Raw genomic sequence first — 27,784 nt, forward strand, 5'->3', positions numbered from 1 at the left:
CCTAACCTAACCTAACCTAACCTAACCTAACCTAACCTAACCTAACCTAACCTAACCTAACCTAACCTAACCTAACCCACACGATGATCCATTTCCTAATCGCGGAAATCGAATAAGACATAAAAATTTGAGCTCTCTTTTTTTCAACCTTGCATATTAAAACCCTACCCACAGTGACTGAAACAGATCGGCTTCGAGGCTTCTCTTGGTACGTTCCAAGTTTTTAGAGCTACTGTACTTAAAAGATTCCCAGGCATATTTTCCATCTATTAAGAGCTCAGTTCTTGAAGGTGCATAGAATAACTGATGCGCTAGCTTCTATGAACTTTGATATAGGCGTTAAGATCCATAGGGTTTCTGAAAATATGGGTTAAACAAATGGTTTGAATGGCTTGAACTAAATTTGGTGCGCATAAGATTTGATTGCATTAACTTCGCGGATTCTCTCTTTTCTTATTCTCCTAGCTTTATATGATTCCGCTTTAGATGGTTAACGGATTTGACTGGCAGATCGATGGAAGGCCATCGTCTCTGTATGTTTATAACCCCTATAATGCGAACCCTAGTGCTATGGGATCAAAGGATTTGAGAATCGGTGTTATACATATCATACACACTGCTCATCTCTCCTATCCGCAATTACTGGAACCCTAATATAGAATTTCGGATAAATATAAACGTCGCTCTCCTTTGTTTTCGCTTGAACGTAATGCAATACCAATCCAATTTGCAAAGCAACAAATTAAAATGGATTGTAACACATACAACAGGATCTCGAATTTATTAGGATTAGCTTTGTAATGTATTATGGATAAAGTGCACCGATAAACTTCGACAAAGATGAATGGGAAAGTTGAAAGAGAGTATTAAGGCGGGTAAAAAAGTAAAAGCACAGAAAAAGGGAAAGTATATCAGCAAAAGGACTTGTTTAAGCAGCATTGCTGTCCGACTGCTGTTGCGAGTACCCACTCTTTTTGGTTTGATTTCCACCCACCTCACTACGTAGCATGAACACACCAAAGTTAAGCAGTCCACTTGCGTTGAAGAGGAGCACAATCAAGAGGTTGATGATATAAGGAGTCTTGGCGAAGAACTGGTAGGTGTAAGCAACCATGAAAGGGGTCCATTGCACAATGTAAACCAGCACGTAGCTCATAATAATATGAATCGCGCGTGTTTTCTTGCGATCGTTAATGTCGAACTTTCGAGATTTCCCAATCTTCTCATCGTGCACAGCGCCCTTGGAGGAGCCCATGTAATCACTCACTTTAAGAAGTCGGTTGGAGGCCTGTCGCATTTTGAAGAAGGTATTAAGGTAACAGTAGACGACAACAAAGAGCACCGAGAAGGAGGTGACCAAGCCGAAAATGGAGGCCGCAATGACACCAAATGGCCCATTGAAGCTCATCCAGCACCATGCCCCTGCATCTCCTAGCACTCCCAAGCCTAGGCCGATACCGGTGATGACAAGGGGAGTCAAGAACAGGATGCAGAGCATCTTCCAATCGTATCTACCGAAATCCAAGGTACGATTATGACACACGCTCATGTAGATGGTGACAGCCATCACCGTCACGGAAAGCTGGCTGATCAAGACTCCGTATTGGTAGGAGGCCGCTACTGCAACGCATCCATTGGGGACTTTGCCAGTAGTCAGAGTGATGAAGTGGTCGATTAAGTGGATCAGTTGCTCGAAGAAATCGCCCATAGCCAGATAGAGAGGGAGTCGCTGAGCAAAAGAGAGGTATCGCTTTCGCCATAGGGCAAATCCAAAGAGCAAAACAACGGCTATTTGCGATAATAATAGCGTGATGATGGCAGTCAAATGGATGCTGACCTCTTGTCCAGAGAGCGCATGGGCTTCATTGGGAATATCCATGGGGTTACTTGATGTACTTTTGATACAAAAACTCGGGGGAAAGGTGTTGATATGTGTAAAATATAATCTACAAATATATGTATAGGAGAGTGTGAAATGAAAGAAAAAAAAAAGAGGAAAAAATAGTGCGAAGGAGGGAGAAGAGAAGGTCTAGCGCAGGGTAAACTAGCAGCGGGGGGGAGGGGGTTGAGAATGGAAAGAGAACCTGCCTTCTTTTTAGCTCTTTATAAAAAAAAAGATACGCAAACAAACAATTGCAATCTCGGCGCTCGGTCTATTTAAGCTGGGGGACTGAGGCTTTCTCATGTTAATCGTTTCAAGTATTCCGATGAGTTTGTAAATTAAACAGGAAAGCTAACTTAGTTGAAACGTAATAAATGATTTTCGCCGAAGTTTATTTCGATTTATTATCGATCCACCAATGAAAACGGTGCGGCTTGTTTCAAAAAGCTCTGAAACACCTTACACCTGCCTCGTACGAACAATCGCGCATACATAGATTATCAATGCGCACGCACAGGGAATGCATATGTATTTTGTTCAAACATCCACTTTTCGGTTTAATCCGAGAACCTCTGCAATCTCGCCCCTCCATTCGAAATGACTGAAATTCTCAAACCAGGGCACCCAGTGGCCTCGGGCAACGGTGCAATAAGGCCCACGGCCCTCCGGATAAAAAATGGTAGCATCAACAACCGCAGCACCAACAACAACAAAAAATATCACCATAAATGCCCCGTTGTAATCAAGCGCTTGTTCGAAAAGGAAAAAACCGAAGCTAGCTCATTGCAACGTTATCCGCGCCCCTCATAGCGTTGAAAGGGGGATGCTGGGTTGTTGGAGTTGGCTTCGATTGCCTCCGGTCGCTAACCATATATGGTTAAATTTGGTGGCTCAACAGAGTCATTTGCGGGGTGGGACAAACTCGTTAAATGTTTAACAAACCTTGTTCATTCGACCTCTCTCTTGGCGGAGAAGACGCTCATGATTCTCAGCGGTGAAATGGGCTGAGTAAACATTCAATAACTGACACACTTATTGAGATTGTATATTTGTGGGAAAACGAATAAGAATAAGAAGACGCAGGATCTGGAGGTGAAAGGGAAGAGTCAAACGAAAGACCAGTGTTTGGTCTTGAAAAAATATAGCCGAGTTTAAGGAGAAATAGGCGCGGCTATTTCAGGAACGCGCCTCTTGCTGCATCAATTGGTAACGGTAAGAGTGACTTGAGATTTGCAGCGGAATGGCGGCCCTCACAGCAGCGAACACGATGGCGCTATGCTTTATTTACAAATGATACAAGGTTGTCCCTGAGCAATGGCTTCATTTTGGCTTGAATTAGCGAATATTGTGTTCGAAGCTCCTTCTCAAAGAGGTGCCATTTTAGCCTTTTTGGTGGATTGTCTCCACTCAAGAGACCTCTTTCTACCTGCGCACTTGCTTACAACTAAATGCGTATTGAAGCATGGGATGTAGGGGAATGCAAAGTTCTTGACGTATACTGTTAATACCAACTATTTTCGATTGCTTGCAGAAGTTTCTCCGACGCATGACAAATATCCGCGTTGAAAAAATTTCAACTTTTTTACTTGGCTTTTTTATGCCTTCTGTTCCTTGAAGATCTTCTATATTTATCTACATTTTCGATTTATTGCATATCCTCCCTCGCAATTTCAATAATGTGCCATATCTCTCCAGCTATCTCTCACTTAACCAGCTTTATATTACTTCACTTATTTGTCAGTAAAATAACTAGCATAATGCACTCGGGGGATGCGGAACCTCTATTTATCCGACCCATTGATGTATGTATATCATCATAGTGGATCATACGTTAGTGCCAAGTAGAGCAACATAAACTTGGAGTTGTAGAGCTTCAGTTTTGACATACCCTGTTACGCAAAGTTTTTTGTAATCCAAACTTACCAGCATTTTGAGAAACTTGTTTATTGTTTGTTTTCTCGCCTCCGTTTCGTGCTCCCTTATAAGAAGCTCCCCTCAATACTACCAGAGATACGTTTCCAGAAGTTTCCTTACAAAACCTGTTTGCTTGCTAGCAAGTTCTTCTCACCTTATGATTCAGTCCACAGAAAGGCTTTCTCATCTTGAAGAGCGGGGACTCCGAGAGTTTGTTTTGTATGATCTAATTTTAAATTTTGAGTTAGCTAGCATGTTGTCCTTCCCAAGCTCGCGTTCAACGAAAGGAAACACAGCCTACCACTCCCCTCTATTGAAGTCCTTTATCATGAGGCTCAGCTAAATGTTAAATTAGTTGTAAAACAATTCAGACTAGATGGTCAAATTTATCGAATAACCCCTTATCTCCATACCAGAAATGTTTGGAAATATAGTGAGCTTGTTAGTTAAAACAATCGCTTAAATCCTACATAGCACTATATCAAGGGAAAACTAATAAATTCCCTAAAAAGAGAAACAGAGTTGATACTAAAAGGTTAAGCAGCTAACGGCAACAACTTAAAATCTTCGACGAAGTAGTAAGTAAATGGTTTAAAGGCAGGATTAAATATAATTCGGGCCCCTGAGCAGGAATGTTTCCTATCCAAAATTTTTCCAAACGAGAATGGAATCCCTTCCGCTCTTCAATCTGCTATGGATAAATCAATTTGATCAATATTAGGATAGGGGGAGGTAGACAACATATTCTTGATAGAAATAAAAGATCGATCTTTACTAATAGTATAGCGATAATAGAACAATTGCGCCGTAGCCGCCTAAGTTTTCGCGGAAGTATGTGATAAAGACCATAGGTATATTCTGCGACCTCTGCTCTGATATCTATGACCTTATTCCGTTAACTTTCAGTTGTGCTTCATAGTCGCGAGCCTAAAATAGCCGTCCACTGTCCACATCCTCCCTGACCTGCACAAGTACAGCACCGAGTATGATGGTGAATATAACCTCTAATAAAGTGAAAGCGATCTACTTTTCTTCTCGCCTAAACGCTGCGCCTTTTCAGTGGCTTAGAGATCATCGCATAATCTCGTGAAGTTGGTACTAATATTGACGAAATACATCCCGTAGCACATTGAAGATAGCTTTTCCCAATAAGAGACCATGCGCGCTTTCTCTTCGAAGGGACTATTCAGAGGTCAGAGACTCATTGAATATGTACGGTGAATTTGAGGAAGTGAAGGTATAATATCTTCAATAATAGAGTACAGTACCGGCCAAAGGTTTTGACTCACCATTGTAAATTTTACTTGAGGAGGTGAGTCAAAACTTCTGACCAGTACTGTAAATGCTCTCTTGAGGATTGAGAGTTTCTTTGAGCAGTGTCAGAAGCACACCTCAAAAGGTATGCTAGAAATGATGAGGTTGTCGATATTAACCACTGCGAATTTCCATTTTTATTTTCCAAAGAGGCAATCCATTAGAAATTTCCAGCCAATTCCTATTGAACGAGGGTCCTTGGGGAACTAAATTAGATGTTCATCCGTCACACTCTTCCAGGACATGATTTGGGTCTGTAAAAATTCTCTGCGCCGAAGAACTAGAATATCCAAACACTATCTTTACATTGCTTTTATTTATCATTATTTCATTTTATGATTATGTTTACAATTAATTTATTGATCGGCCGTGCGCTTTAGATATACCCTTTGAGATTTTACTAGTGTTATTGCCGATAAAGCATGAGTTGTACTATTAGAGAGCAGTCATCACCCAGAAAGAGAATCATGGGCTCTCGCCTATATGGATTTATTTGAGCTTCGTATCTGCCCAGCTGCTTGAAATGTCGAATAAAGGAGATAACCAAAACCAAGAAGAGTTATTTCAAAGCTGATAATTAATAGTAAAATAAAGTAAATATGAAGATTTGCCTATGCTACGTCAATCGAGAATAGTTAACAATAGTATATTAGTGCTCGAAGAAGTGAGACAATACAATATATTGATTTTCAACTACTATTCCCTTGTTGCCCAATTTAGATTTATGACCCGAAAGATCTCGGAAATTGAAGCATATACCCAGATGCAGTTATAACCAGCTACTGATAAACAATGCACCTTCCTCATCTTCATGGTTGATTATCGTCTTATTTTTAATTCCCGCATCCCTTCCTGGTTCAAAAAACTGTATTTTTAAAAAATTCTGAACAAGCTATAGTGGGAGTCTAGTCTATATCTCTAATGTCTAACACAAGAGAATGCGTGGACTCTTTCAATGAGACAGTACCACTTATTATTTCACGGGGAAATACCGACCTTTGCCAAATTCGTTGGCGAGTGAGTCTTGGACTACTTAGCATGGCATTTAGTTCCATCTTTTTGGCAATTGGGACTGTAATAACCAAATTTACCATGAATCGATTTAATTCTATGGAAATTTTATTCTCCCGATCGTTAGTGCAAATCCTTTTCGGTAGTATTAGTTGCGTATACCTTGGATTGCATCCATTTGGAAAGAAAGGGCTGAGAAAAGCTATATTCTTTCGGTCACTATTGGGAAGTTTTTCCATGATATTTTTCATTCACTCTCTCTCAAATTTGCCTGCATCTATTGCAAATGGTAATGAATGATAAACCAAAAGGCATATATTTGAAAAAAATCTAACCTCGATATGTTCAATATAGTTATTTTCTCAATCTCACCTCTGATGACCCCGCTCCTCGCTCGCATAGTTTTGAAGGAAAATTTATCGGCCTTTGAGGCTTGCGCCATTATCGTATCTCTTATTGGGGTTTCAGCTATCTCTAAATCGCGCATTTCTCCAGAAAATAATGATTCCCCTCTCGTGCAAGTACTCCCAATTTTTGGGGGGGTCTGCGGTGCTTTGTTCTCCTCAGCCGCATGCGTTCTGATACGCAAAGTTGGCACTAGTGTCCATTTTATAGTATACGTTCTCAATCTAGGCATCTTATGCTCTATTCTTTCATTTGCTTTAATTCCAACTCAGGGAATTCTAATTCCTAAAGGTGAAGATTGGATATTATTGTTAGCTCAAGGGCTATGTGCTTCAGTGGCGACGTGTTTTTGGAATCTGGGATTACAACTTTCTCCCGCTGCCCCCACTATGGTAGTGAGTCTCAGCACCACAGTATATGTTTTTGTGTTTGACGTTTATTTTTTCAAAATGTTTCCGTCTGCCTCTGGGCTATGGGGTATGGTGCTGATCGTTAGCAGCACAGTTGGAGTCTTAGTTCGGCGCTGGTTTATGACTTGATCACCTTAATCAGTCATTTTTTTGCGCATTAAATCGATTAGAGAGATACCTAGATTGTAATATATCGTGATTGTCAAAATTATGCATCAATGTATTAATTTTACATGATTAGGATGTGCACTTCCTAGTGTTTGTCATTTCATTGAGAATTCAACCAATTAGTAAGATGCAATCACTAGTGTTTTCACTACGATTTATACTTGGTGGCTCTTGAGTGATGCTAAGGATAATTGATCGAATTAAATGCGATTGAGTTTTGTTAGAGTACTAGTGTGATATATATTTTCGGTTCCATAAAGTGATTATTTTTCGGCACTATTTGGCAGTATTACCAACTTGAATCAATATATCCAAGAGTAAGTGTTATGCCGATATCCTAGTTTTGAATACAGCATAATTCAGTTAGTCTTACCTCATTCATGAAAATTTATATCAAAACCGACTGGACATTGCTAGATACCTAAGTTTTACAACCAATTCTCATATTCGTATCATTACTTAAAAGCATCCTAATCCAAGATGTCATGGGGATTCTTGTATCGGTAACGTACTCTAATTAAATCAACTAAACTGGATTTAGAAATAAATGAGCACAAGCTGTATAATTAATATCTCCTAAATTTGTAGTTTATATTAATCTGTTATATACACTCTTGAGTTCGTCGCATCGGACAGCAACACTCATCCCCGATGTGTTTTACACTTAGAAAAGTTAACTAAAAAAAAAAATGACAAAAAACTCACTCAGGGGAATGCTTGGCGTGGGAGACTTACTTCAACGCTCAGTTTCTAAAAAATCTATCTGTGATGTAATCGATAAAGTATGTTTACATATTGTAAATATTGCCATAGTCAGGTATCAGAAAGCTTCAATTAGTAGATGGAGTTACTTGATTGCTGATAATGTTAACTATTTCTAAGATGATTCAAGTGACTCATTCGGAAACTATCCGAAGAGCTTTGCCGATATTTTAATTTGCGATTTTTCCCGTATTCTACTTCAAATGATGCCAATATAAAGGCATCAATGAACGCAAAAAACACATTTTTAAAGGTTAAGCAATAAATAATGAAGCAACCAATTGATGTTCTTATTGTTGGAGCCGGCCCTGTTGGACTTTTCGCTGCAATTGAGCTCGCACGATATCGTCCTGAGCTCAATTTTCGAATTATTGATAAGCAAGAGAAAATATCACCGTTTTCTCGCGCATTCGGATTACAACCTCGTACTCTTGAAACATTTCTACACAGGTATGATATAATAATGTAATATGAGCCTCTAGTGTTGATCCGAAAGCGTCATTTATTAGCGGAATAGCTGAGCCATTTTTGACAGAAGGCACCTATCTCAAGGCAATGAACATTAATAATGACAATAAAATAGTGGCAACAATTCCTTTTTTAGGCCAACAATACAGTGCACCCTTTAGTCAATTCCCATCAGTTCTTGTGCTCAGCCAGTCGAAAACTGAGGTGTTTCTCAATGAGTTTTTAGTGCAGCGCACAGGGAGAAAAGTGGAGCGTGGGGTTGAATTGATTGAATATGAGCAGAAAGAAGATCGGGTAATTGTGAAGGTAAAGCATAAATTGAGAGGAGACGAGGAAGAGTTGATTGAAGCGAAGTATTTATTGGGATGTGATGGAGCCCATTCTTCGGTGCGTAAACTGGATAGAAACTGGAAGTTTGATGGAGTTGTAGTTGAAGGGAATTTTATTCTGGCGGATTTTGTGGCGGATGATAAATGCGGCTTGCCAGAAATGATATCATCTTTGTTTCCGGGATTAAGTGAGCCCAAGTACTTATTTGTTATTTTGCTTTGGAGATTAACAGATTAGACTACACAATATTTAGACTCAATTGGTATATTACCACTTGGCCAGCCTCGTCATTATCGCCTCGTAGGGAATGTCAATGAGAGCTATAGAGTAATAAATGCAAGCTCCAATACCGCGGTAACTCACGGGATTAGTGAACACTCTAATGAATATCCAAAAGAGACTCCTCCACTCCTTGAGGACATACGGGAGTACCTAGACTGTTCTATCCCTAACCACGATATAATAATAAAAGAGCTAAAGTGGAGCACTTTTTTCCGGGTCAATCAAAGAATAGTTGAAAATTATCGCCATGGACGCGTCTTTCTCTGCGGAGGTAAGTAATTTAGCAAATTTTGTATGATTCTGGTTGCTTAGTTTTGCGTTATTAGATGCGGCACATTGTCATTCTCCTGTTGGTGCACAAGGGTTGAATATCGGCATCCAAGATGCACAATGTCTTGCATACAAACTCTCACTTGTCCTCAATGAGCATACTTCCAATTCAGAGGCTGTGCTCAACAGCTATTCCGCTGAAAGGCACCCAATTGCCTCTGCAGTCCTTCAGGATACAGGATTGGCGACAAAACTTTTCTTCTCCTCTCTTACTCGATATTTGCTCGGTTACCTCTTCAGCTTGCTTTCATTTCAAAGATATTTTCGCAGCAAAATGTTACAGTACTCGCATCACTATTCCAATTCGCCGCTTTTACTTCAAACCACGATAAAGCAGGGTGCATTGATTAAAGCAGGTCAATATATGCCCGATGAATATATAAAGTTGGATTTCACGGGAAACACGACAAGTTTGTTCGAAGCGCTCAAAGATACCCGTCATCATTTACTTCTCTTCACGTCCAATACTGAAGTTTCAAGTAAGAACGGAATAGACGCATTATTGAGCATTACAAAGCGGTTCAAGAGTTCAGTTCGTCCCGTGATCGTCGCCTATGCTAATATGCTAAGTGGTAATCAATTAAATTACTTGAATTCGCTAGATATAACTGTGTTACTCGAAACACGAGGTGATTTGCACCGAGCAGTTGGGGTGAAGGATAGAGAGCAGGCTCTAGTTTTAGTTCGTCCGGATCTATATGTTGGAGCAGCCGTGAAATTTCCTATGGAAATAAGTGTTCTTGTTAGATTTTTGTTGTCATATTTGAAGGAAGAATAGATTTCCCTAGGTTACCTCTGTCCCATGTGTATTTTTATACAAGTAGGCAATAAACTAACATCCATAATTATTACAGCAGTTTGAATTCATTTGACGTACCACTTGCATCAGAACCCAACCTGCCTAATTTTCCATCAACCTCCTATTTTGATAGAATGGGATTCGATTTTGGGACTTGGGCTTTTGAATATTTGACCAAAGATGGGATCTCGCGTAAACACTGAGAGAATTCCTGGCGTGAAGATATTGTTCTATATAAGAAATAGATGAATTACGAATGATGCTTTCTGAAACAATGCGTGTATTTTCAAGTGTCAGGTCTTAACTAGGAGTGGAAAAAACTTGGCTAGCAACTATACTTGCCAAATATAGTATATAAATCCAAGAGCATGGCGTTTTTCTAATCTATACTAGTTAACTGAGTTTGGATTATATTCGTATATAATGGAAGAGTATCTCGATGGCTCAGTCTATTCTTCATTTTATTCCAAATTCAAACGATTGTTGAGGTGAAAATATGAACAGTGAGCAAAAATCTAACGCGAATAAATTTGAGCCAACCTCTAGAGTATCGCATCAGGGTCAAAGTTATACGGATCACAAGGGGACCAAACCTCAGTCACACGAGCTTCATGATCAATATGTCAATACATCGTCAGAGATAGATCCACGGCGAGAACCAGCCTTAGATAAAAAGTCCAGCTTTCCCCATGAATCTAGGGGCGCACGCATTGATCGCGAAATAGCTGAGGAAGAGAGAGAACAGATAGCAAAAAAGAATGAAAGTCAAAGATCAAGAGTCCCTGGATCAACCAGCTAGATCGAGCATTGATTTGATAATACAAAGTGGTGGCATATAAGGATATAAATTAGACCAGAGATTCTAAAGGTTAAATAAAATGAACATTGTAGTATTGATAATGCAACTCATCTCTATTTTGTCATAAATAAAGAAATGCCAAAGTGATCTACAGTGGTAAATTGGACCATGAATACATCTTTGAATATATTCTAATTATATGATCTTTACGTGGTTCATATTTTTCACAGATGTATATCGTCCAACGTAGCATTTACTGACTCTATTGCAGCCATTAATATGGATGCTATATCAAAAAAGTCATACTGCTCACCAGCATTGGCAAACTTTAAAAAAATGGAATTTAAAATTTTGTATATAGGATTGATAAAAAATAAATACAACTTTACGATTTTCGAGAGTTCACATCATAGGATGGGATGGCAATTTGTGGGTCCTTGTTTATTATCAATGGAGTCTCAATGAAGACAGCGTTTATCTGATCTTTGAGTCATCCACAATTTGAAATGCCTCGGTTCTTTTGAGATATTGGACAGGCAACCTGTAGTGAATACGTCTTGGTTCACAAGAACTAAATTATCTTTATTATGGTGGACGTTCCATTGAATTATACAGTACATCGGCAAATTAAATTACAAGGGTTACGCAAGTAGCAACCTCAATGTGACCCCAAAGCATTTGCGGAATATTTCGAATATATTGCCGAGAATCTTTTATAAGCGAAATTTTTCCCTTGATATTTAAAGAAACGACTTTTTAATCTCGCGAATAATTCAAAAAAATAATTCTCCTTTGAACTATTAATTTTATCCAACCTTTTACAAAAAACTATTGACAAAACAAATTTATGATGGGTAAGATATACTTTTAAACTTACAGATATGATGGGCTAGCATATAACACTATATTATAGCGACTCTGCCTTTATTCACTCAGTACCTTCAACACCCCACCATCGGAAATCGTACTGTGGGGGTAATATATTTTGATGGAATGTGTCTTCTTGATCTTATTGGCGCTGTGGAAATGTTCAATGGCGCTCGATCAGTGTTTGGAAAACTCGTTTATATAGGAGAAAAAGCTGGTCAAGTTTTTAAAAGCGTTGAATCCATGAATGTTGTCAGCGATGTTGGCTTTGATGATGCTCCTCATGTTGACGTTTTGATAATTCCCGGTGGCCCTGGTGTCCACGACGTATCCGAAAATGAAACATATCTTGCCTTCGTGAAAATGTGTAGTTCACAAGCAGAACGTGTTCTTTCGATTTGTACCGGATGCTGTATACTAGTGAAAGCAGGGTTGCTTGATGGTCTAAAGGCCACAACCAACAAGATTAGTTTCAACCAAATTCGGAGACTTGGTCCTAAGACGAAGTGGGTGGAAAAAGCTCGGTGGGTGGATGACGGAAAATTCACAACGTCGTCTGGAGTCACAGCTGGGATGGATGCAGCATTACACGTGGTGGAATCCATCACTAATAATCGTTCACTCGCAGAAGAAATAGCAAGTGTAATTGAATATGAATGGAATCAAGATCCTGATAACGATCCTTTCTCTAAGTTTATCGGGTGTATTCCTGAGGAGCTCTTAAAAAAATATTAACATTAAATAGAGTTTTTATATATTAACAGGTGTAATTTCGGAAACTCTTTGATTGAAATATAATCTGATCCAATCTTTGCGATTAATAATCTCAGCAAACTTCTTTTAGAAACAATATGAAATGATGAATCAAATAGAAAGTAGCAGTAGAATCTGCCACAATATTTTCCATATATGCCAGGAGTTTAGATCTATAGTAGATTTGAAAAAATTGTGAGAATTTTTCTACGCGGCGATTGATATGAAAAACACGTTTAAATCCCTGAATTGCCGACTTGACCAATGGGGAGCTTATTCTACAATCATCATGTCTACCAAAATGCAAGTGTTATATACTTTATGCTAGAAGTCATTACTCCACTAGCCCTATAATACGTTGGAAAACTAAATAAGTATGGATATATGAATTTATATGTTTATAATTAGACTCCATCTATCGGGGTTTTACTGCATCCTTATATCATGGGATTCTGAAAGTGGAGGTCGTGACACGTGCATCTCTATTCAATAAGAATTGCTCTGCATGTGAGCAGGGATCTAACCTGTCATCTTCACTTGTCGATGGCTAATAAGGCATTTTTTTAGGTGCTTCTTATACAAGCAATTCATCTTGCAACTCGCTTTATTATTCTATATATTTGATAGTCTCATTCTACCCCAAAGAGCTTTGCGTGGGATTGGTACAGTTGTACTTACTCCATATCACATACTACAGGTACAACTATTCTGTTAAGATTTTTCTAATATAGAACAAAACAATAAACAATAACTCTTCATAATTTAACCATTTCTTTTAGTATTTTATCAGGTGTTTCTATTGTATAGAGCATGTGTGGGAATTAAATGGTTTGAAAATTCTTTCTAATGCAAGGGAATTTCGCACGTTCTCTTGCTGCATGGCGCGGGAGAATTGGAAAAAAACAATTTAAGCAAGGATTGAAATAACAATGATGTAGAAGTTCAAACGATACATACACAAAAGCCATGCCTCAATTTAATATTCAGATCAATACACGCCACAATCATGCGGGCATTTCACGACTTTGGAATTTGGAGATGTGGAAGTTCCCGCAACGCTTTCATTAAAACTATAAAGGAGCTACCTGAGTGACATTGACAGCAATCACAATATTTCAACTGAGATTGATACAAATGGTTAAACATAAAGAAGATATAGAGAAATCCAACTCTTCTGTTTCCGCCTCGCTTGCTACTCTTCGCACAGATTCTGTTTCCTGGTTGAAATCAGCGGATCCGAAGGTGAAGCAAACTTTTCGAGGCTGGACTCTTCTCTTTCTTGCTTATCAATCCGTCGGGGTGATATATGGTGATATCGGCACATCCCCACTGTATGTGTACTCTTCCACCTTCAGTTCTGATCCTGCTCGCGAAGAAATATTAGGAGCGCTCAGCATGATCATTTGGACTCTTACCCTAATTGTCACCATTAAATATGTATTTTTTGTCCTGCGAGCGGACGATATTGGAGAAGGGGGAACGTTCGCTCTGTACTCGCTGCTCTCCCGTTATGTACCTTTGCTGCGTTCTTTGCAGTTGTGTTACACCTTTATTTACCGACCTATTTTCAAATAGATGAATATTGCTTGGCGCAACCCATCGAAACTGGAAAATATCGAGTTTGCCCGTTATCCGACCAACGAAATGAAAAAAACAAATGCTAAAATACGATCCCTTATTGAGAGATCTTTTTTTATAAGAAGGTCAATTGCTGCACTCTCTCTCATTGGAGTAAGCATGGTAATCGGAGATGGTATACTAACTCCTGCTCAATCCGGTAAGTGCTGTTTTATTATTATTCTATTCATTGGCTTTGTACAAATCTATGTGAATTCTTATGATGATTCAAAACATTATGTAGTTCTCGGTGCTGTACAAGGTCTAAAAATAAGTTTTCCCAACATAAGTCAATCCGTTGTGCTTGGCGTTGCCGTGGTTATCCTGATATTGCTTTTCCTAATTCAACCTTTTGGAACCAGCAAAATTGCGGTGTTTTTCGCCCCTGTTGTGATCCTATGGCTCATCTTGAATTTCTGCGTTGGTATATACAATCTTGTCATCTACGACTATACTGTCTTACAGGCATTCTCCCCATACTGGTGCTACGTATGGTTTTCGCGTAATCCAACTGAAGGATGGATAAACATGGGTGGAATACTACTATCATTCACTGGCGTAGAAGCGCTCTTCGCTGACTTGGTAGTGTTTCATCATATTATCAATTCTCCTCCCTCCCCTCTCCCCCCCCAAAAAAGAAAAAAACCAATTACGTTTTCTATTAAATTAGGGTCATTTTTCCCAGCTCGCTATTCAGATATCTTGGACTTGTTTCGCCTGTCCTTGTCTTCTCCTAGCTTATATCGGTCAGGCTGCTTATATATCAATAAACCCTTCTGCCTATGCTAATCCTTTCTTTGCCTCATTGCCGTCTGGGGTAGATATATTAGGTCTAATACTATTATTTGATTACATGATACTAACTTCATATATTAGCTCTTTTGGCCCTCTTTTGTCATCGCTACTCTAGCAACTATCGTGGCCTCGCAAGCAATGATAACTGGATGCTTTTCAATTGTCAATCAAGCTATCGCGCTTTCCAATCTTCCTGGCCTAAAGGTTGTTCATACTTCAAAGAAATTCCATGGCCAGATATATATTCCAGTAGTAAATTGGTTACTTATGATTGGAACAGGTAAGTACCTATAATAGCCTCATTTCTGTTGATTAGTAGGGAAAAAAACCTATGAAAATATTTAATGTCAATTCTATCTTATTAACAAATAGTGGCAGTTACATTGGCATTTAACAACACTACATCACTTGGTATTTCGATTAAATTGATTGGTTTCAGTAGGGTATTGTATTTAGTTGCTTTTTATTGGAATAATATAGGAAATGCATATGGTGCTTGCGTCGCATTTGTTACTCTTATTACCACAATTCTTGTCACCATTGTCTCTTTGGTAGTGTGGAGATGGAATATCGTGTTTTCGACCGCATTTTTCTTTGTATTCGGGTTGATAGAGGGCGCATATCTTTCTGCTACACTCTTTAAGATTCCTCAAGGAGCCTGGTTCACCATAGCATTAGCCGCTATTATATCTTCCATTATGTTCATTTGGAATTGGGGCAAGACCCTACAATGGCGATATGAGGAAAAGAAATCAACTACCATGACGGCCCTTTTAAGCGTTTTACTTGATGCCAATCGCCTCGATTTTGCCAATACAAACAAATCAATCTCTCGATTAGGGGGTCTAGCAGTTGTATTTGATCCTTCGGGGTTCAATGTCCCGCTAGTATTTAATCACTTCATTAGCAATTTTAATGCCGTACATGAAGTGGTTATATTTCTTCACTATCGGCACCTCTCAGTCCCCACTGTATGAGTGTATTCTCCCTTTTCCAAAGAGATTGGGTAATTCCTTGATACTCATTTTCTTTATTTTTATATACATAGGTTCCCCCTAGCGAACGAATCCTAGTATTTGCAACCGAAATATCCCATTTCTATCGAGTAATTGTCCGCCTCGGCTACAATGATTCCCTCTATGATGAAGATGATCCAGCTACACTAATCGTGGAGCGTCTCACGCAAGCAATCCAACTCGACAAGGGCAAATTTCGCCGGTATCCTATTGATGCTGGTGTAAACCCTATGCAACAAGGAGGAGAAGTGAATGCGATTATCTGTGCCAAGAATAAACATGTCACCTATGTTCTGGGAATGACCGAGTTTGTTCCTGCTCCCGACTCGAATATTCTCAAAAGAGCACTACTTAACGTCTTCAACTTTCTGCGGAAAAACGCTCATTCCAACAAAAGAATCACTTACGGAATTCCAAATAACCAGTTGGTACAGGTAGGGATGATCCACGAGTTATAACACGGGCATTCTATTAATGCCCAGATCATAATAATCCTAATTTCTATATTTATAAATTTCTATTCATCCTATTAAGAAATACTGGCATTATTTAAGTAAATTGCACGATTTTTATTTTGAACGATAGATAGTTTGTCTATATTTTATTCTATCTTTTATATTTTTCCGCAAATATCTTCATATATAACATTTATTTATTTTAAACATATATATTCTTATAAGCTTATTGTAATATTTTTCCTAACTTCAAGTCCGAATATGCTCTCCTCAAACATATGATTTGCCCCGAGTGAGTTACTGCATTTTATTGCACTTATATGCCATAACACTTTTAAATAAAACCCAATTAAAAGCTCCAGGGGGGACAAAACTAAGGGATATACATCAGACTATTCTTAAAAATAAATATATTACAATTTTTGTAATTATTTTATTGATGTTTTTTGTACACGAGAATAATCAGAAGACCTTTCTATTCACACCCCGAAGTCGAAACACTATATTGATGCACTTGTAGAGTATTTCAATTTATCATTCGAGACAGCTACAGATTGTAGGGGCGATGCAATTGATATATCCTGCTTTTCACCCGGTGCCTCAAGGTATTTCCCACTTTCCCCATTTACTTCTTCCCAACTATTTTCGCTATCTGCATTATCTATCTCAATCCCAAGAGCCTTTATCAATTTACGAAGCCCGCTGGCCTTTGGAGTAATTTTGGCCCGATTTAATTCCGAAATCCAATATACAGCAGCGTCGCGCCGTTTTCTCCGCATCTCTGCTACTGCTAAATAGTAAAATGCTCGCTCGTTGGGATGCACTCCCATTCGCTGCAGCCGTCGCATTGCCTGCGCCGCAGCCTCCACTTTCCCGGCGCGCGTTAAGCCACGCACCAGGATGTTTAGGGTAGAGGGTATGGGTTTGTTTCCGCGAGCCAACATCTCCTTAAACATGCTCTCGGCATCATCCTCGCGACCAGCCTGGAAATATGCATCCATAAACATGTTGTACGTAATCGTAGAAGGTACTGTGGAGTCAGAAACCTCATCGAACATCGATCGTGCATGATCGAGATCCCCTGCACGCAGAGAAGCATGAACCAAGGCGCCTATAGTCGTTGGGCTAGGTCGGACTCCTTGACACTGCATGCGTTCCATCAAGGAAAGCGCTTCTCCGAATTTTCCAGCACGCAAATTCCCATGCATCAAAATTGTATAAGTGAACACATCGGGACGTATACGCTCTTTTTCCATGGCATCCAATAACTGACATGCCTTGTAGATATCTCCTCGTCGCACTAACCCTGAAATAATTGTGTTGTATGTTGATGTGTCGGGCGTTATCTTTCGACGTCGCATCTCTTCAAACACTTCGGGTAGCTCCACCCTTCCATCTTTAAGCAGAGAAAGTAATAGGATATTGTAGGCATTGGAAGAGAGCACAACTCCCTGCGCTGAGAATGAATGGTAGAGCTCGAGGAGCTGTGTTGTTTCGCCTTGCTTTGCAAGCCCGTCGAGGATGATAGTGGTGGTGGCTGGTGTGGGCGGAATCTTATCGGCACGCATTAGATCCAACACCTTTTCCACGCCGGCTTTGTCACCCTGGCGTGCATACCATTTGAGCAGGGTATTATATGTTGGAGAGGTCGTGCGTATACCTTTGGCTTTCATCTGCTCAAGCCGCTTGAACGCAATCGAAATGGAATCATTCCGGACATGACAGTGAATTAATGTATTCCATGTGAGTGTGTCGGGCTGCACACCACGTGATTGCATCTCACGCAGAAGTTTTTCTGCGGAAGATGCATCACGTTTGCGTGCATATCCATTCATCAATGAGTTCCATGTATAAATATCAGGTTCCACCCCGCGCAAACTCATCTCTCTCACTATTTTATACGCTGAACACACATATCCACGACGACTCATACGATGGATCAGTTTGTTGCAATAGAGAAGCGAGGGTTGCGGCCGAGAAAGTTCCTCGCGTACGAGATTTATGAGTTGGAATTCTTCATTAGTCGAGCGATGTGCTATCGAATCTTTTCTGTGATGTTCCGAATTGACGGCTGAATTTTCCCGTGCCACTGTAGAATTGCGGCGTTTGACATCTGATGAAGTGTTAGAAGGGCGAATATGAGGGGAATGAAGAGAATGGAGAATGCGAGGTGCCAAAAGGCAAGGGGGAGGTAAGGAAGAGACCGATCGACCCTTATATTTGTGAAAGAAGAGCCGAGCTGTACGGTGGAGAAATAGCAAATGTGTGGTCCTTTGGAACGACATTTTTCTCCCCCCAACATCTCCTCGTTGCTAGATCTTTGTCAGGTTATGAGCAGATTTTGTTATAGTATTTACGTAAATTAGGAGTGGCTAAGCCACATGTCGAATTCGCGTTAAAACGATTTTAAAAGATAATCCAAAAATGGCCAAGAAATTAAGGTATTTACAGCTAAATAGTGAACTGAGCCTACATCTTCAATTAAAATGTCGAAAGAACGTGCAATTCGAAATGTAGTGTTATTTTGTTTTCAAAGTTTAACCTAGGAATCCTTCATCTAATTGCCAAGCAATTTTGCTAGACCCTATTACGAATTCTAAATCGTGCTCGTCTCTTTTGTTTGGCCATAATACTATACAAAGGTCTCTCTCTAGGAACTAATTGCGAGATTCCATTACTACCAGTACCTTTGTAGATATTCGTTCATTAGCCCATTTTCATCTATCCTTTTGAAAATTTCGGACATAATTTCAAATTCGAAATATACTTCTTAACTAAATAGTATGACGATGGATCCAAGTATCATGCCAGGCGATCTTCTTTTCGTTAATAATCCTTCGGAGCCCATTGACATTGGGGAGATATGTGTATTCAAGCTACCTGGACGTGATGTTCCTTTGTTGCATCGCGTTATTAAAGTGCATACTGAGTGAGCAATTCTAGTGTTCAATACTGAGATATTGGTTAGATATTTATTGCGAGTATTTGCAGGGTTAAGACTGGCAAACAATTCATTCTCACCAAGGGCGACATGAATGTCGGTGATGACCGCGGCCTATATAATCCAGGCATGGCCTGGATTCACAGAGAGCATGTTGTTGGGAGAGTACGAGGGTGAGGTGTTACTCTAGCCTGCATTATTTATTGAAGTGCGACTCTGACTATCTTATATATTATCAGAATCATTCCATATCTCGGGTATATAGTTGTCTGGCCACACCGATATCCACTCCTCGAGTATATTTTAGAGGGAGCAATTGGGTTGTACGTTTACTATACTTTTTAAACTCTATATATGAATACACCTATCAATTATATGGATTATGGATTAATCGAATTTACCAAGCCACATTCATTTTTCGCATTGTGCTGGCAAGCAGAGACTTGTCGAAACCAACTAAGAAAAAGAAGACGCGACATTTAACAAAAAACTGAATTGGAATAAAAATGTTCAAAGAATTCATCGATCCGCTGAAGCGGATGAACAAACGCCAGGTCAGATATTCTAGCTCTATTCTCGCGTTTTACTATACGAATCCTAATACAGGTGTCTTCTTAATCTAGATGGCGATGCAAGTCCTCAATTTCCTTAGCGTTTTCTGCTCAGCTATCATGGTCTATAAAGGACTTTCTCTCGTTACCAATAGCGAAAGTCCTGTTGTGGTAGTTTTAAGGTAGCTCTGTCGTGGTCACCCTCACTCAGCCCCTATTTTCAGGATTTTTACTCGTCCTAATTAATCCCCACACAATCTTTTTAAACTGGTAGTGAGAGTATGGCTCCTGCCATTCATCGTGGTGATCTTCTCTTCCTTAATAATCCCCCAACACCTATTGAGATTGGAGAAATATGCGTATTCAAGTTACCGGGTCGTGATGTTCCTATTGTCCATCGGGTTATCAAACTACATAACGAGTAATGATGCCCTAATGCCTTTTTTACACTATACTCTAACGCATTATTTTTATGAAATTTTCGCAGAGTTGAAACAGGCAAGCAATACATTCTTACCAAGGGTGACAACAATCCGGGCGATGACCGTGGTTTATATAATCCCGGTATGACCTGGATCCACAAAGACCACATTGTTGGGAGAGTGCGAGGGTAAAGACTTTGAATGCAAACTGTTGATTGAAATACACTATACTAACTCTATTTTCATTTCGTTTTGATTAGATTCCTTCCGTTTGTCGGGATGGTCACTATCTGGTTACATGACTACCCATATTTCAAATACATATTCTTAGGAGTGCCTGCATTGCTCGTCTTATTCCAACGTGAATAATATAATAAATAGAGAGGTGCAATTATAACTGCGGGTATATTCCTTAGCATACTTTAGCTGAGCTAAACACAACCTTATCTAAAAAAACAATTATCGCCTAAACGCACTTCAAAATTGATGTGATTAAATAGACCAATATTGGCAAGGAATACTCTTAATCTAAAATCGGATGTAAAGTGCGGTCAAATCAAATACATTCCGCACCGAGCGCATGGAAAATAAAGTAAACAAGCTAAGAAGCAACGTTAGCACTAATCTTCGTCGTCCATATTGAAGTAGACTAGTAGAATGTTTCGGCAATAGGAGCTCTCCTTTGATAACTTCACCGGGGGCTATCTGCAATCTGAAATCAAAGTGTCCCTTACTTCCCCGGTGAAGCTCCCTGGAAAATACTCTATGGAAATACCACCTTAACCAGCGGAATTGAAGCGTACGAATTAAGCTGAGTGAGGAGCACTTAGCCACAAGTCGAATATAAACGAAAAAGGCCGAGAGGAAAAGGCGATGGAATCGACTCGTTTGAGGGAGATCGAGTGCATCCGAAAGAGAATTGCCAAGCATTCGCCTCGCTTGGGCCTTGTGGAATGCGACAGAAAAATAAAATGGAGGTTTACCGGCCGCAGCCTCAAGTATACCATGAGCAAACTTGATTCCAAGCGGTGAAGGATCCATCATATGCACTGCGATAGAATGTAGCCAGATGTCTGCGGTAGTAGGGCTATAGAGAGGATCGAGCTCAGGATCTACTCCTACCAGATAGCCAACGTATCGCCACACAGCAATAAAGTCGCACTTATCTTGCGGTGAGAGTTCAATACCCATCCCGCGCAGCCCTTGAAGAAGCCCGCTCGAAAAAGCTAGTAGGGTTGCGACATTTTCTTCTTGGTTGATAGGGATGATCTCGGGGGTCACGTTTATATTGCTTTCCGCATTCTTCAACAGCCTGACTCGAACCTGCGCGTGAAGGAGTCGTACCCTCACTGTAGAGCGCCATCCAATACCGCTGACTGGTTTCATTCCTTCAGTCTCCATACAGTCTAGGACGAATTTGGCCGTCTCGATTAGACGACGATAGACCGTTCGCGGGTGCGAGAGATATCCAGTCTGGGCGAGAATCTGAGTCACCTGTGGGGAAGCAAACCCTCCAGCTAGAGAAAAATGCAGTAAGCCCATGAGCATAGGAGCTGAATATTGCCAGAACACGCGTTGACCCCTCTCGATCTGATCCCAATCTACCCAGGAGGGAATAGTTATCAGCTCTCGATGCAGTTTATATGTAGGCGAGTCTTTCGTCCCCCTTTTCGCCTCTAACCAGTCTTCCATTCGTCTCAATGCATCTTCTCCCAATTTCACGCCGAGTTCACGCACTGTCGCGTCAGCGAGATCGTCGCCACGATATTGCAATGGCTCAAGATCAACTGGTTTAAGATGTTGTGATGTCCACTGGAACTGGACGTCACAATGTGTGACAATATCCCCAGGTTGAATGTCAGGAATGCGCTCGCGCGCTGGCCATACTTTTGGAGCATTTGCCATAGCGAACGATGGAGATGTATACAGAAAGGAACGTGCAGAGTACGAGGGGAAAAGAAAGCGTAAGTGGAGGTAATTTGCAGATAGACGAGCTGTATCAAATACTGAAAAAAGGGATGTTTTTTTCTTAACGGCTCACCTCAAACAGGCTCGATAAGTATTCAAAGTCCAAAATATGGAAATTAAGGAAGAATTAGTTACCATATTTAATAGAGATGGATGTTTCACATGATCATCCAATCAGCCTTAGTAGAGTTAATGATGTGCAGAGAGCTACTTCTGTGGGGAGATAGGACGGGCATTTTCTTCATGTGCTGATAACTCTATATTTGCATGAAGCTCAAGCTCATGACTGATACTAATAGGTTTTGCATGAGTGGGCTGATGACGCTTCCTTTTCCCGCTCCAAGCGATGGGTGATTGTGCGCACACATGAAAAAGAGCAAAGAGGTGCTGTAAAAAGGGGGAAAAATGACAATAAAAAGTTCTAATAATTATTAGAAAAACAAAATGAATAAGAAAAAATTGATTAAAACACATCACAAAAAAAAAGAGAAGAGATAAGAAAAGGGGATCGATAGCAAAAAGGAGACACGATAAATGGATTGATAAAAAGAAAGAGAAATCCTGAACAAGAAAAATAGGGGAGGGAAAACGAGAGGAGAAAAGCGAAATATATATATTGATATATATATAAAGAAGCATTAATTAAGAGGAAAAGAACACTTCGGTTTCACAAAACTTCACACAAAAAGAGACTAGAAATATCTTCAAAACAAATTAAAATAAAAAGAGGAATAATAGAACATGGCGGAGGAAACAGAGGGATAGAGATAGAGAGGGAGACGGAAAGGAAGATAATCAAGTGTCGTTGTGCGGCCAGGGGGTTGTGGAATTCGAAGGTGGTAATGACGTTGGTGATGGCAGGTTTTCCAAAGCGGATGGCAAGGAAGTTGGCGAAATAGTAGCTTGTGGTATAACTGGCTGTGTAACGGGCGAAGTCGGCTGGGTAGACGGACGGGGCACGGTGGAATGGGGAGGAAGAAGAGGAGATTGTGGATAATCCGTTCGATCACTGTGAGAATGGGCAGCACGCCGCAATGGCGGTGGGTGTTGTTGCCATTCTCGAGATCGAGCAGATTTGTCCAGCTGTGGGGATAGGGCATCACTGGGACGCCTATTTCCACCCTCGCCACCCTCTCCTCCAGGAGCGGTTACCATCCCGCCTGCTCCACCTACTGTGTTGCCTCCACCGCCATTCCGAAGAGTTGGGCTATCTTGAGAGAGAGTCTTCTTCAGCTTCCCAACGATCACTTCATAGCGCCGTAGAATATCCTTTGTGGTTAGTTCCGCACTACCCTCTACAAAATCTTGCTCGTGAAGGATCTCAACAAGCTCCTCTGGCACAGTCGAGAATTCATCCTGGTATTTGAGCAGCTGATATACAGCCTCAATCGAGAGGAAGGACTCATCTTTTGTGGGGTCTTTGCCCTTCGCATAAAGAATATTCGGGGTTATGACAGTGGCCAAGTTTTGAAGATCCATCTTGCTACCACTCTCCTCGTCCACATGTGAAAAGGTGGCGACCCACTTAAGGAAAAGGAAGAGCACCTCCATTGTGTCGCGGTGCACCTTTGGAAGCAAACAGCAGATCAAATGTAATACTCGCTTCTGGTCTGCCTCTGATTCAAGCTCTATAAAAATACATTAGGTAAAAATCGACACTTTCAAGCCGGGTCAGCTCTTTGGATAACTTACTTTGCGATGTTACAAACAGTCTATGCAGTTTGAAGGTAAGGAGAGGCTCTGGAAGATCTCGCAGAAACTTTTTCAGTAATGCCGCGACTTGCACGGGATTCTCGTCAGCCAAATTCACCGAGAGAGGGTTCTTGTCAATGGCATCGCTGAGCTCCTTTAATCGCCGGATGTTGCCATTTTTCCGGAACACGCCCTCGACGGACATATCTAAGCCAAGAGGAAAAGAGGTAAGGCATTGCTTATGAATTAATAGGGATGGGAAAATCCAGGAGTTACCCATTTGCTTCATGGCAGAGATCGCTTCGTCGATAAAACTGGGTATGCGAATCCGCCCTGGTCCGGCGCCCAAATTCGACTCCACCCCATTCTTTTCTACCAGCATATCCAAGGGCACACCGAAGGTTCCCTCTGAGATTTCAAGGTTGAATATGGTAAGATAGAGCTGTGGAAGAAACAACTCAACTAAACAATTACCTTTTGCTTTAATATTTTTCCGGCTGCCTGCCTTCAGAGAATGTACAAATTTGCCCCATAACGACATTTTTCGAGTTTCGATCAGATCGAGCAATTCGTCGAAGCTAAAGTGGTCCTTGAGCATCTGCTCCATGCTTAAAACTGCAATGTGTCTCACGATGAAGTATTCTAGGGCGGAAAGCTCCGAGAGATATATCTTTGGGCGGCCACTTGAGGCCGGTGCTGTCGGCGGGATAGTGCTAGGAGGTGTTGATTCGTGGGGTTGGCGACGAGCCGATACCGGGGAGGTGTCGACGGACTTGGAAGCAGCAATATTCGTGATATCACCCAGTAATAATGCATCGCGCTTTTGACCCTCGTGAACAAGCTCAGTAATCCCATTCTTATCTTCCACGATATCTACCCGGCCCAAAGGTGTTTCGACCGAGGCTGGTTGCAAATGTTTGCCCTCCAGTTTTCGAACAGCCTCCTCTTGTGGCGACTCTATGGATTTGGGCTCATCCGTCAGGGTTCGCTCGTCTTCGTCCGTGGGTACTCCCGCGAGCACCACATCCGAATCCGTCACCTCTGCCACTGATTCGATTCGCGACGGGAGAGGAGCCTGCACAATGGTGGACCGCTTCGCAATGCGCGCTGAACTTGAGAGTCTTCGGTCGAGGTGGATTGATTTAACCCGCTTGATGTCGCCAAGTTGGATAGCTTCGTATGGCTTGTCGCCTGTCGCACCAGCCTTAGCTGCCGATTCTCGCTGAGCTTGTTCAGAGGCTTGCGCACTTTCATTTCGGTTCTCGGTGTCTCTCGAGTTTGCAGAATACGGCTCTAGCTCAGGTTCTACGATAAAGCAAGCCCGCCCGAAATTAGCAAACCATACAATCAACTATAGAGGGCATGAATATTCAAAGAATAACGAAGCGCACCTGCAACATTCAATAAGTTGTACAAGTTCTTTAACGCAATCCGCAATAAAAAGGTGAACTGCTCAAGCTGAGTGACGCGCTCAAACCCAGGCATCGCCCCTTCAATATTCGCATTGGAGGCGCATGTTATGCACACAACTTGTAGCCCCGTCGGGTGGAGCACACACTGCTCATATTCCGCCGCGCACTCGCGCTGGCAGATTGAACACCGAAAACATTTGGCATGCCAACGATGTGTTCCATGTTTGATGCACGAGTCCTCGACTTGTGCATGGCATTCGACACATAAATCAGATGCGTTTCCAACGACCAGCTCCCGTTCCCGTACACGCTCTCTATTCGCAAGCTCCATCAACTTGGTCAAAAATCGGCCGATTGCGGTGCGCGACTCATGCTCGCGCTCCAATTTAAGCGCATTCGTCAGCGCAATACGGATGAGGATTTTAAGATAGTGAGCAAGGCCAGTCACCAGAGAGAGTAATTCTTGTGTAATGCCCAAGCGGCGCACCCCTGTCTCTTGTGTGTTCGATAAGAGGGAGAAAAAATTGACAATTTTCTTGCATAGCATTTTGGCCTCGCGCGAATGTTGCATTCCTATTTTATATGAATCGGATGAGACATACATTCCAAAAAGAGTCGAACATAGTGATATTTAAAAAAAATATCACATATCAGTATTATACAAACCATGATCGTTTACTGCAATAAGCTGTACTTCTACGTCGTCAATTGCATCAAACAACACTTCGACATGCAGAATGAACTTATCAGCCATTTGCACGCCCTCAACATAACCCCCATTGGAGACATGAAGCAACATATCAGAAATGCAAGCCGCCGACGACTCTTCAAAAGCGGATAGCACGGTCCAAATCTGGTATACTTTATCCTCGACTGCACGCTGCCTCTTCTTCAACTCTTCTGGTGACAATTTCATCAACACTACATTAAAAAAGCGAGTTAGAGAATCTAGAAGTGTCGCGCGTTTTTGTATGAAGATAATTGGGATAAAAGGGAAAGCAAGAATGCAGGAGGTAAAATAAATGAGCGAAAGAATCACCTTCTCTTGTATCCACAGGGGTTCCAGGCGGTGCAAGCTTAACATTCCAAAACTAAAGCCAAAATACAGTGAGCTCAACCCTATTTCGCCCAGCGAAAAGCACAAGTATACCTTATGAATCATATAGCACTCCGGATGCCAGTGCTCATCCACATTGTTACGATTGATTTCCACGAACTGCTTCAAAATGGCTGTTTGACAGCCCGCACATCTCACTGCAAATTGAATCGAGTAGTGCAAGTGGCAATATACGCGGCCATCATGCTCATAATACGAGTCTTCGGGGCCGAACACCGTTGAGCACATTGAACAAGTGAAATGCTCTATGTGGTATTTTTTATCAAGTGCAGTGATATATGAGCCACGTAGTGCTCCACCGCATGCCTCGCAAACAAGGTTGAGCCGGCGGAAATAATCGCGCTCACAAAGTGGTTGTGGGCGGCCATCACTTCCCTCGAAAGGAAAGAATTTCTGGGCAACAATCTCATCACAGTCCTAAAATTATCCCAAAACAAAAGACTGGGTGAATAAAGAGGAAGACTGGTTAACCTAAATTCCAAGCCCCCACTTACAGCACAGCGGAAGCAGCTCAGATGGTATGACGCCCCAATCGCCCGCACATACTGCCCGGACAAAGGGTTGTTGCATTTAGCACAGAACTGTGTTGACTTTTTTGATGACGGCTCATGGCTCTTCTCTTCGGGTGTTTGCATTGTTGTCAATTAGATATAATGAGGGGGAGACGGATGCAATTGGGAGGGGGCACTGGTAGATAATGGAAACCAAAAATAGATCCAATTAGATGAGCTGGAAATAGACATAAGCAGGGATGATGTTAAGATGAAAATATTTTTGGGAGATCAGAGAGGAATGCAGAAGGGTCCATCTCTCATCCACAGTTAAGCATGCAAAATAGATCATCAATAAGAATAAACAAAGAAACAAGGGAGATGTACATACGCTAATTGCCCATGAACAAGACAGGTTGATTAAGAGGGGAAAAATGATACGCCAATGGTGATGATGAGGTTACGATCCCCGATGTGAGGGCTATGTGATTTAATTAAATTCGATAATGCGAGAAGTATAAAAGATGATGTAAGCGTAAAAGAAGGGAGTGAAGAGGAGGACAAGAAGTCGAATTAACGAGTTGTGATAAGATGTAGAACAATCCGATCAAATTAATGGCCGATGATTGAGCATCTCATCCGTCTCTACTTGCTCTTCGGTCTCTAGTCTTTGCAGAATCGAACAGAAAATAAAAAGTTGTGTTCTTTTGACGTCAACAGTTTGATTAGGATTAGGCATTTTTGGAATGATTCGAATCCAACCTTTCTGTAGATAACACGCGAATAGTGAATAAACTTATTTCAATCTGGTTA

General features: G+C 41.1%; 10 protein-coding genes across 10 annotated transcripts; 6 read left to right on the forward strand and 4 right to left on the reverse strand.

Moving 5' to 3' along the window:
- Positions 1–928: 928 nt before the first annotated feature.
- Positions 929–1,879, reverse strand: VTP21DRAFT_1899 (uncharacterized protein; the record flags this gene model as incomplete). The annotated part of the gene is made up of 1 exon (XM_069392034.1): positions 929–1,879. The coding sequence occupies one exon, from the start codon at positions 1,877–1,879 to the stop codon at positions 929–931; it is 951 nt and encodes a 316-aa protein (XP_069250477.1).
- A 600-nt stretch (positions 1,880–2,479) lies between these two features.
- VTP21DRAFT_1900 (uncharacterized protein) lies at positions 2,480–2,890 on the forward strand (the record flags this gene model as incomplete). Its single annotated transcript, XM_069392037.1, has 2 exons — positions 2,480–2,672; positions 2,781–2,890. 2 exons carry the CDS (start codon positions 2,480–2,482, stop codon positions 2,888–2,890), a joined length of 303 nt encoding a protein of 100 aa, XP_069250478.1.
- A 5,244-nt stretch (positions 2,891–8,134) lies between these two features.
- VTP21DRAFT_1901 (uncharacterized protein) lies at positions 8,135–10,054 on the forward strand (the record flags this gene model as incomplete). Its single annotated transcript, XM_069392038.1, has 4 exons — positions 8,135–8,316; positions 8,376–8,851; positions 8,918–9,217; positions 9,273–10,054. The coding sequence occupies 4 exons, from the start codon at positions 8,135–8,137 to the stop codon at positions 10,052–10,054; spliced, it is 1,740 nt and encodes a 579-aa protein (XP_069250479.1).
- Positions 10,055–11,721: 1,667 nt separating this feature from the next.
- Positions 11,722–12,476, forward strand: VTP21DRAFT_1902 (uncharacterized protein; the record flags this gene model as incomplete). Its single annotated transcript, XM_069392039.1, has 2 exons — positions 11,722–11,728; positions 11,788–12,476. The coding sequence occupies 2 exons, from the start codon at positions 11,722–11,724 to the stop codon at positions 12,474–12,476; spliced, it is 696 nt and encodes a 231-aa protein (XP_069250480.1).
- A 1,152-nt stretch (positions 12,477–13,628) lies between these two features.
- Positions 13,629–16,380, forward strand: VTP21DRAFT_1903 (uncharacterized protein; the record flags this gene model as incomplete). The annotated part of the gene is made up of 7 exons (XM_069392040.1): positions 13,629–14,006; positions 14,070–14,271; positions 14,356–14,693; positions 14,782–14,928; positions 14,988–15,186; positions 15,387–15,877; positions 15,955–16,380. The coding sequence occupies 7 exons, from the start codon at positions 13,629–13,631 to the stop codon at positions 16,378–16,380; spliced, it is 2,181 nt and encodes a 726-aa protein (XP_069250481.1).
- Positions 16,381–16,877: 497 nt separating this feature from the next.
- VTP21DRAFT_1904 (uncharacterized protein) lies at positions 16,878–18,662 on the reverse strand (the record flags this gene model as incomplete). Its single annotated transcript, XM_069392041.1, has 1 exon — positions 16,878–18,662. The coding sequence occupies one exon, from the start codon at positions 18,660–18,662 to the stop codon at positions 16,878–16,880; it is 1,785 nt and encodes a 594-aa protein (XP_069250482.1).
- Positions 18,663–18,863: 201 nt separating this feature from the next.
- Positions 18,864–19,663, forward strand: VTP21DRAFT_1905 (uncharacterized protein; the record flags this gene model as incomplete). The annotated part of the gene is made up of 5 exons (XM_069392042.1): positions 18,864–18,890; positions 18,959–19,068; positions 19,160–19,306; positions 19,369–19,491; positions 19,558–19,663. 5 exons carry the CDS (start codon positions 18,864–18,866, stop codon positions 19,661–19,663), a joined length of 513 nt encoding a protein of 170 aa, XP_069250483.1.
- A 161-nt stretch (positions 19,664–19,824) lies between these two features.
- VTP21DRAFT_1906 (uncharacterized protein) lies at positions 19,825–20,660 on the forward strand (the record flags this gene model as incomplete). Its single annotated transcript, XM_069392043.1, has 5 exons — positions 19,825–19,872; positions 19,942–20,051; positions 20,144–20,290; positions 20,357–20,479; positions 20,552–20,660. The coding sequence occupies 5 exons, from the start codon at positions 19,825–19,827 to the stop codon at positions 20,658–20,660; spliced, it is 537 nt and encodes a 178-aa protein (XP_069250484.1).
- A 159-nt stretch (positions 20,661–20,819) lies between these two features.
- Positions 20,820–22,196, reverse strand: VTP21DRAFT_1907 (uncharacterized protein; the record flags this gene model as incomplete). Its single annotated transcript, XM_069392044.1, has 1 exon — positions 20,820–22,196. The coding sequence occupies one exon, from the start codon at positions 22,194–22,196 to the stop codon at positions 20,820–20,822; it is 1,377 nt and encodes a 458-aa protein (XP_069250485.1).
- An 858-nt stretch (positions 22,197–23,054) lies between these two features.
- VTP21DRAFT_1908 (uncharacterized protein) lies at positions 23,055–27,115 on the reverse strand (the record flags this gene model as incomplete). Its single annotated transcript, XM_069392045.1, has 9 exons — positions 23,055–23,887; positions 23,952–24,158; positions 24,228–24,359; positions 24,426–25,256; positions 25,343–25,936; positions 26,030–26,284; positions 26,403–26,454; positions 26,514–26,897; positions 26,975–27,115. 9 exons carry the CDS (start codon positions 27,113–27,115, stop codon positions 23,055–23,057), a joined length of 3,429 nt encoding a protein of 1,142 aa, XP_069250486.1.
- Between the last annotated feature and the right edge of the window lie 669 nt (positions 27,116–27,784).

Source organism: Calcarisporiella thermophila (genome assembly GCF_041956535.1).
Source record: "Calcarisporiella thermophila strain CBS 279.70 unplaced genomic scaffold VTP21scaffold_13, whole genome shotgun sequence".
Taxonomy (NCBI): domain Eukaryota; kingdom Fungi; phylum Calcarisporiellomycota; class Calcarisporiellomycetes; order Calcarisporiellales; family Calcarisporiellaceae; genus Calcarisporiella; species Calcarisporiella thermophila.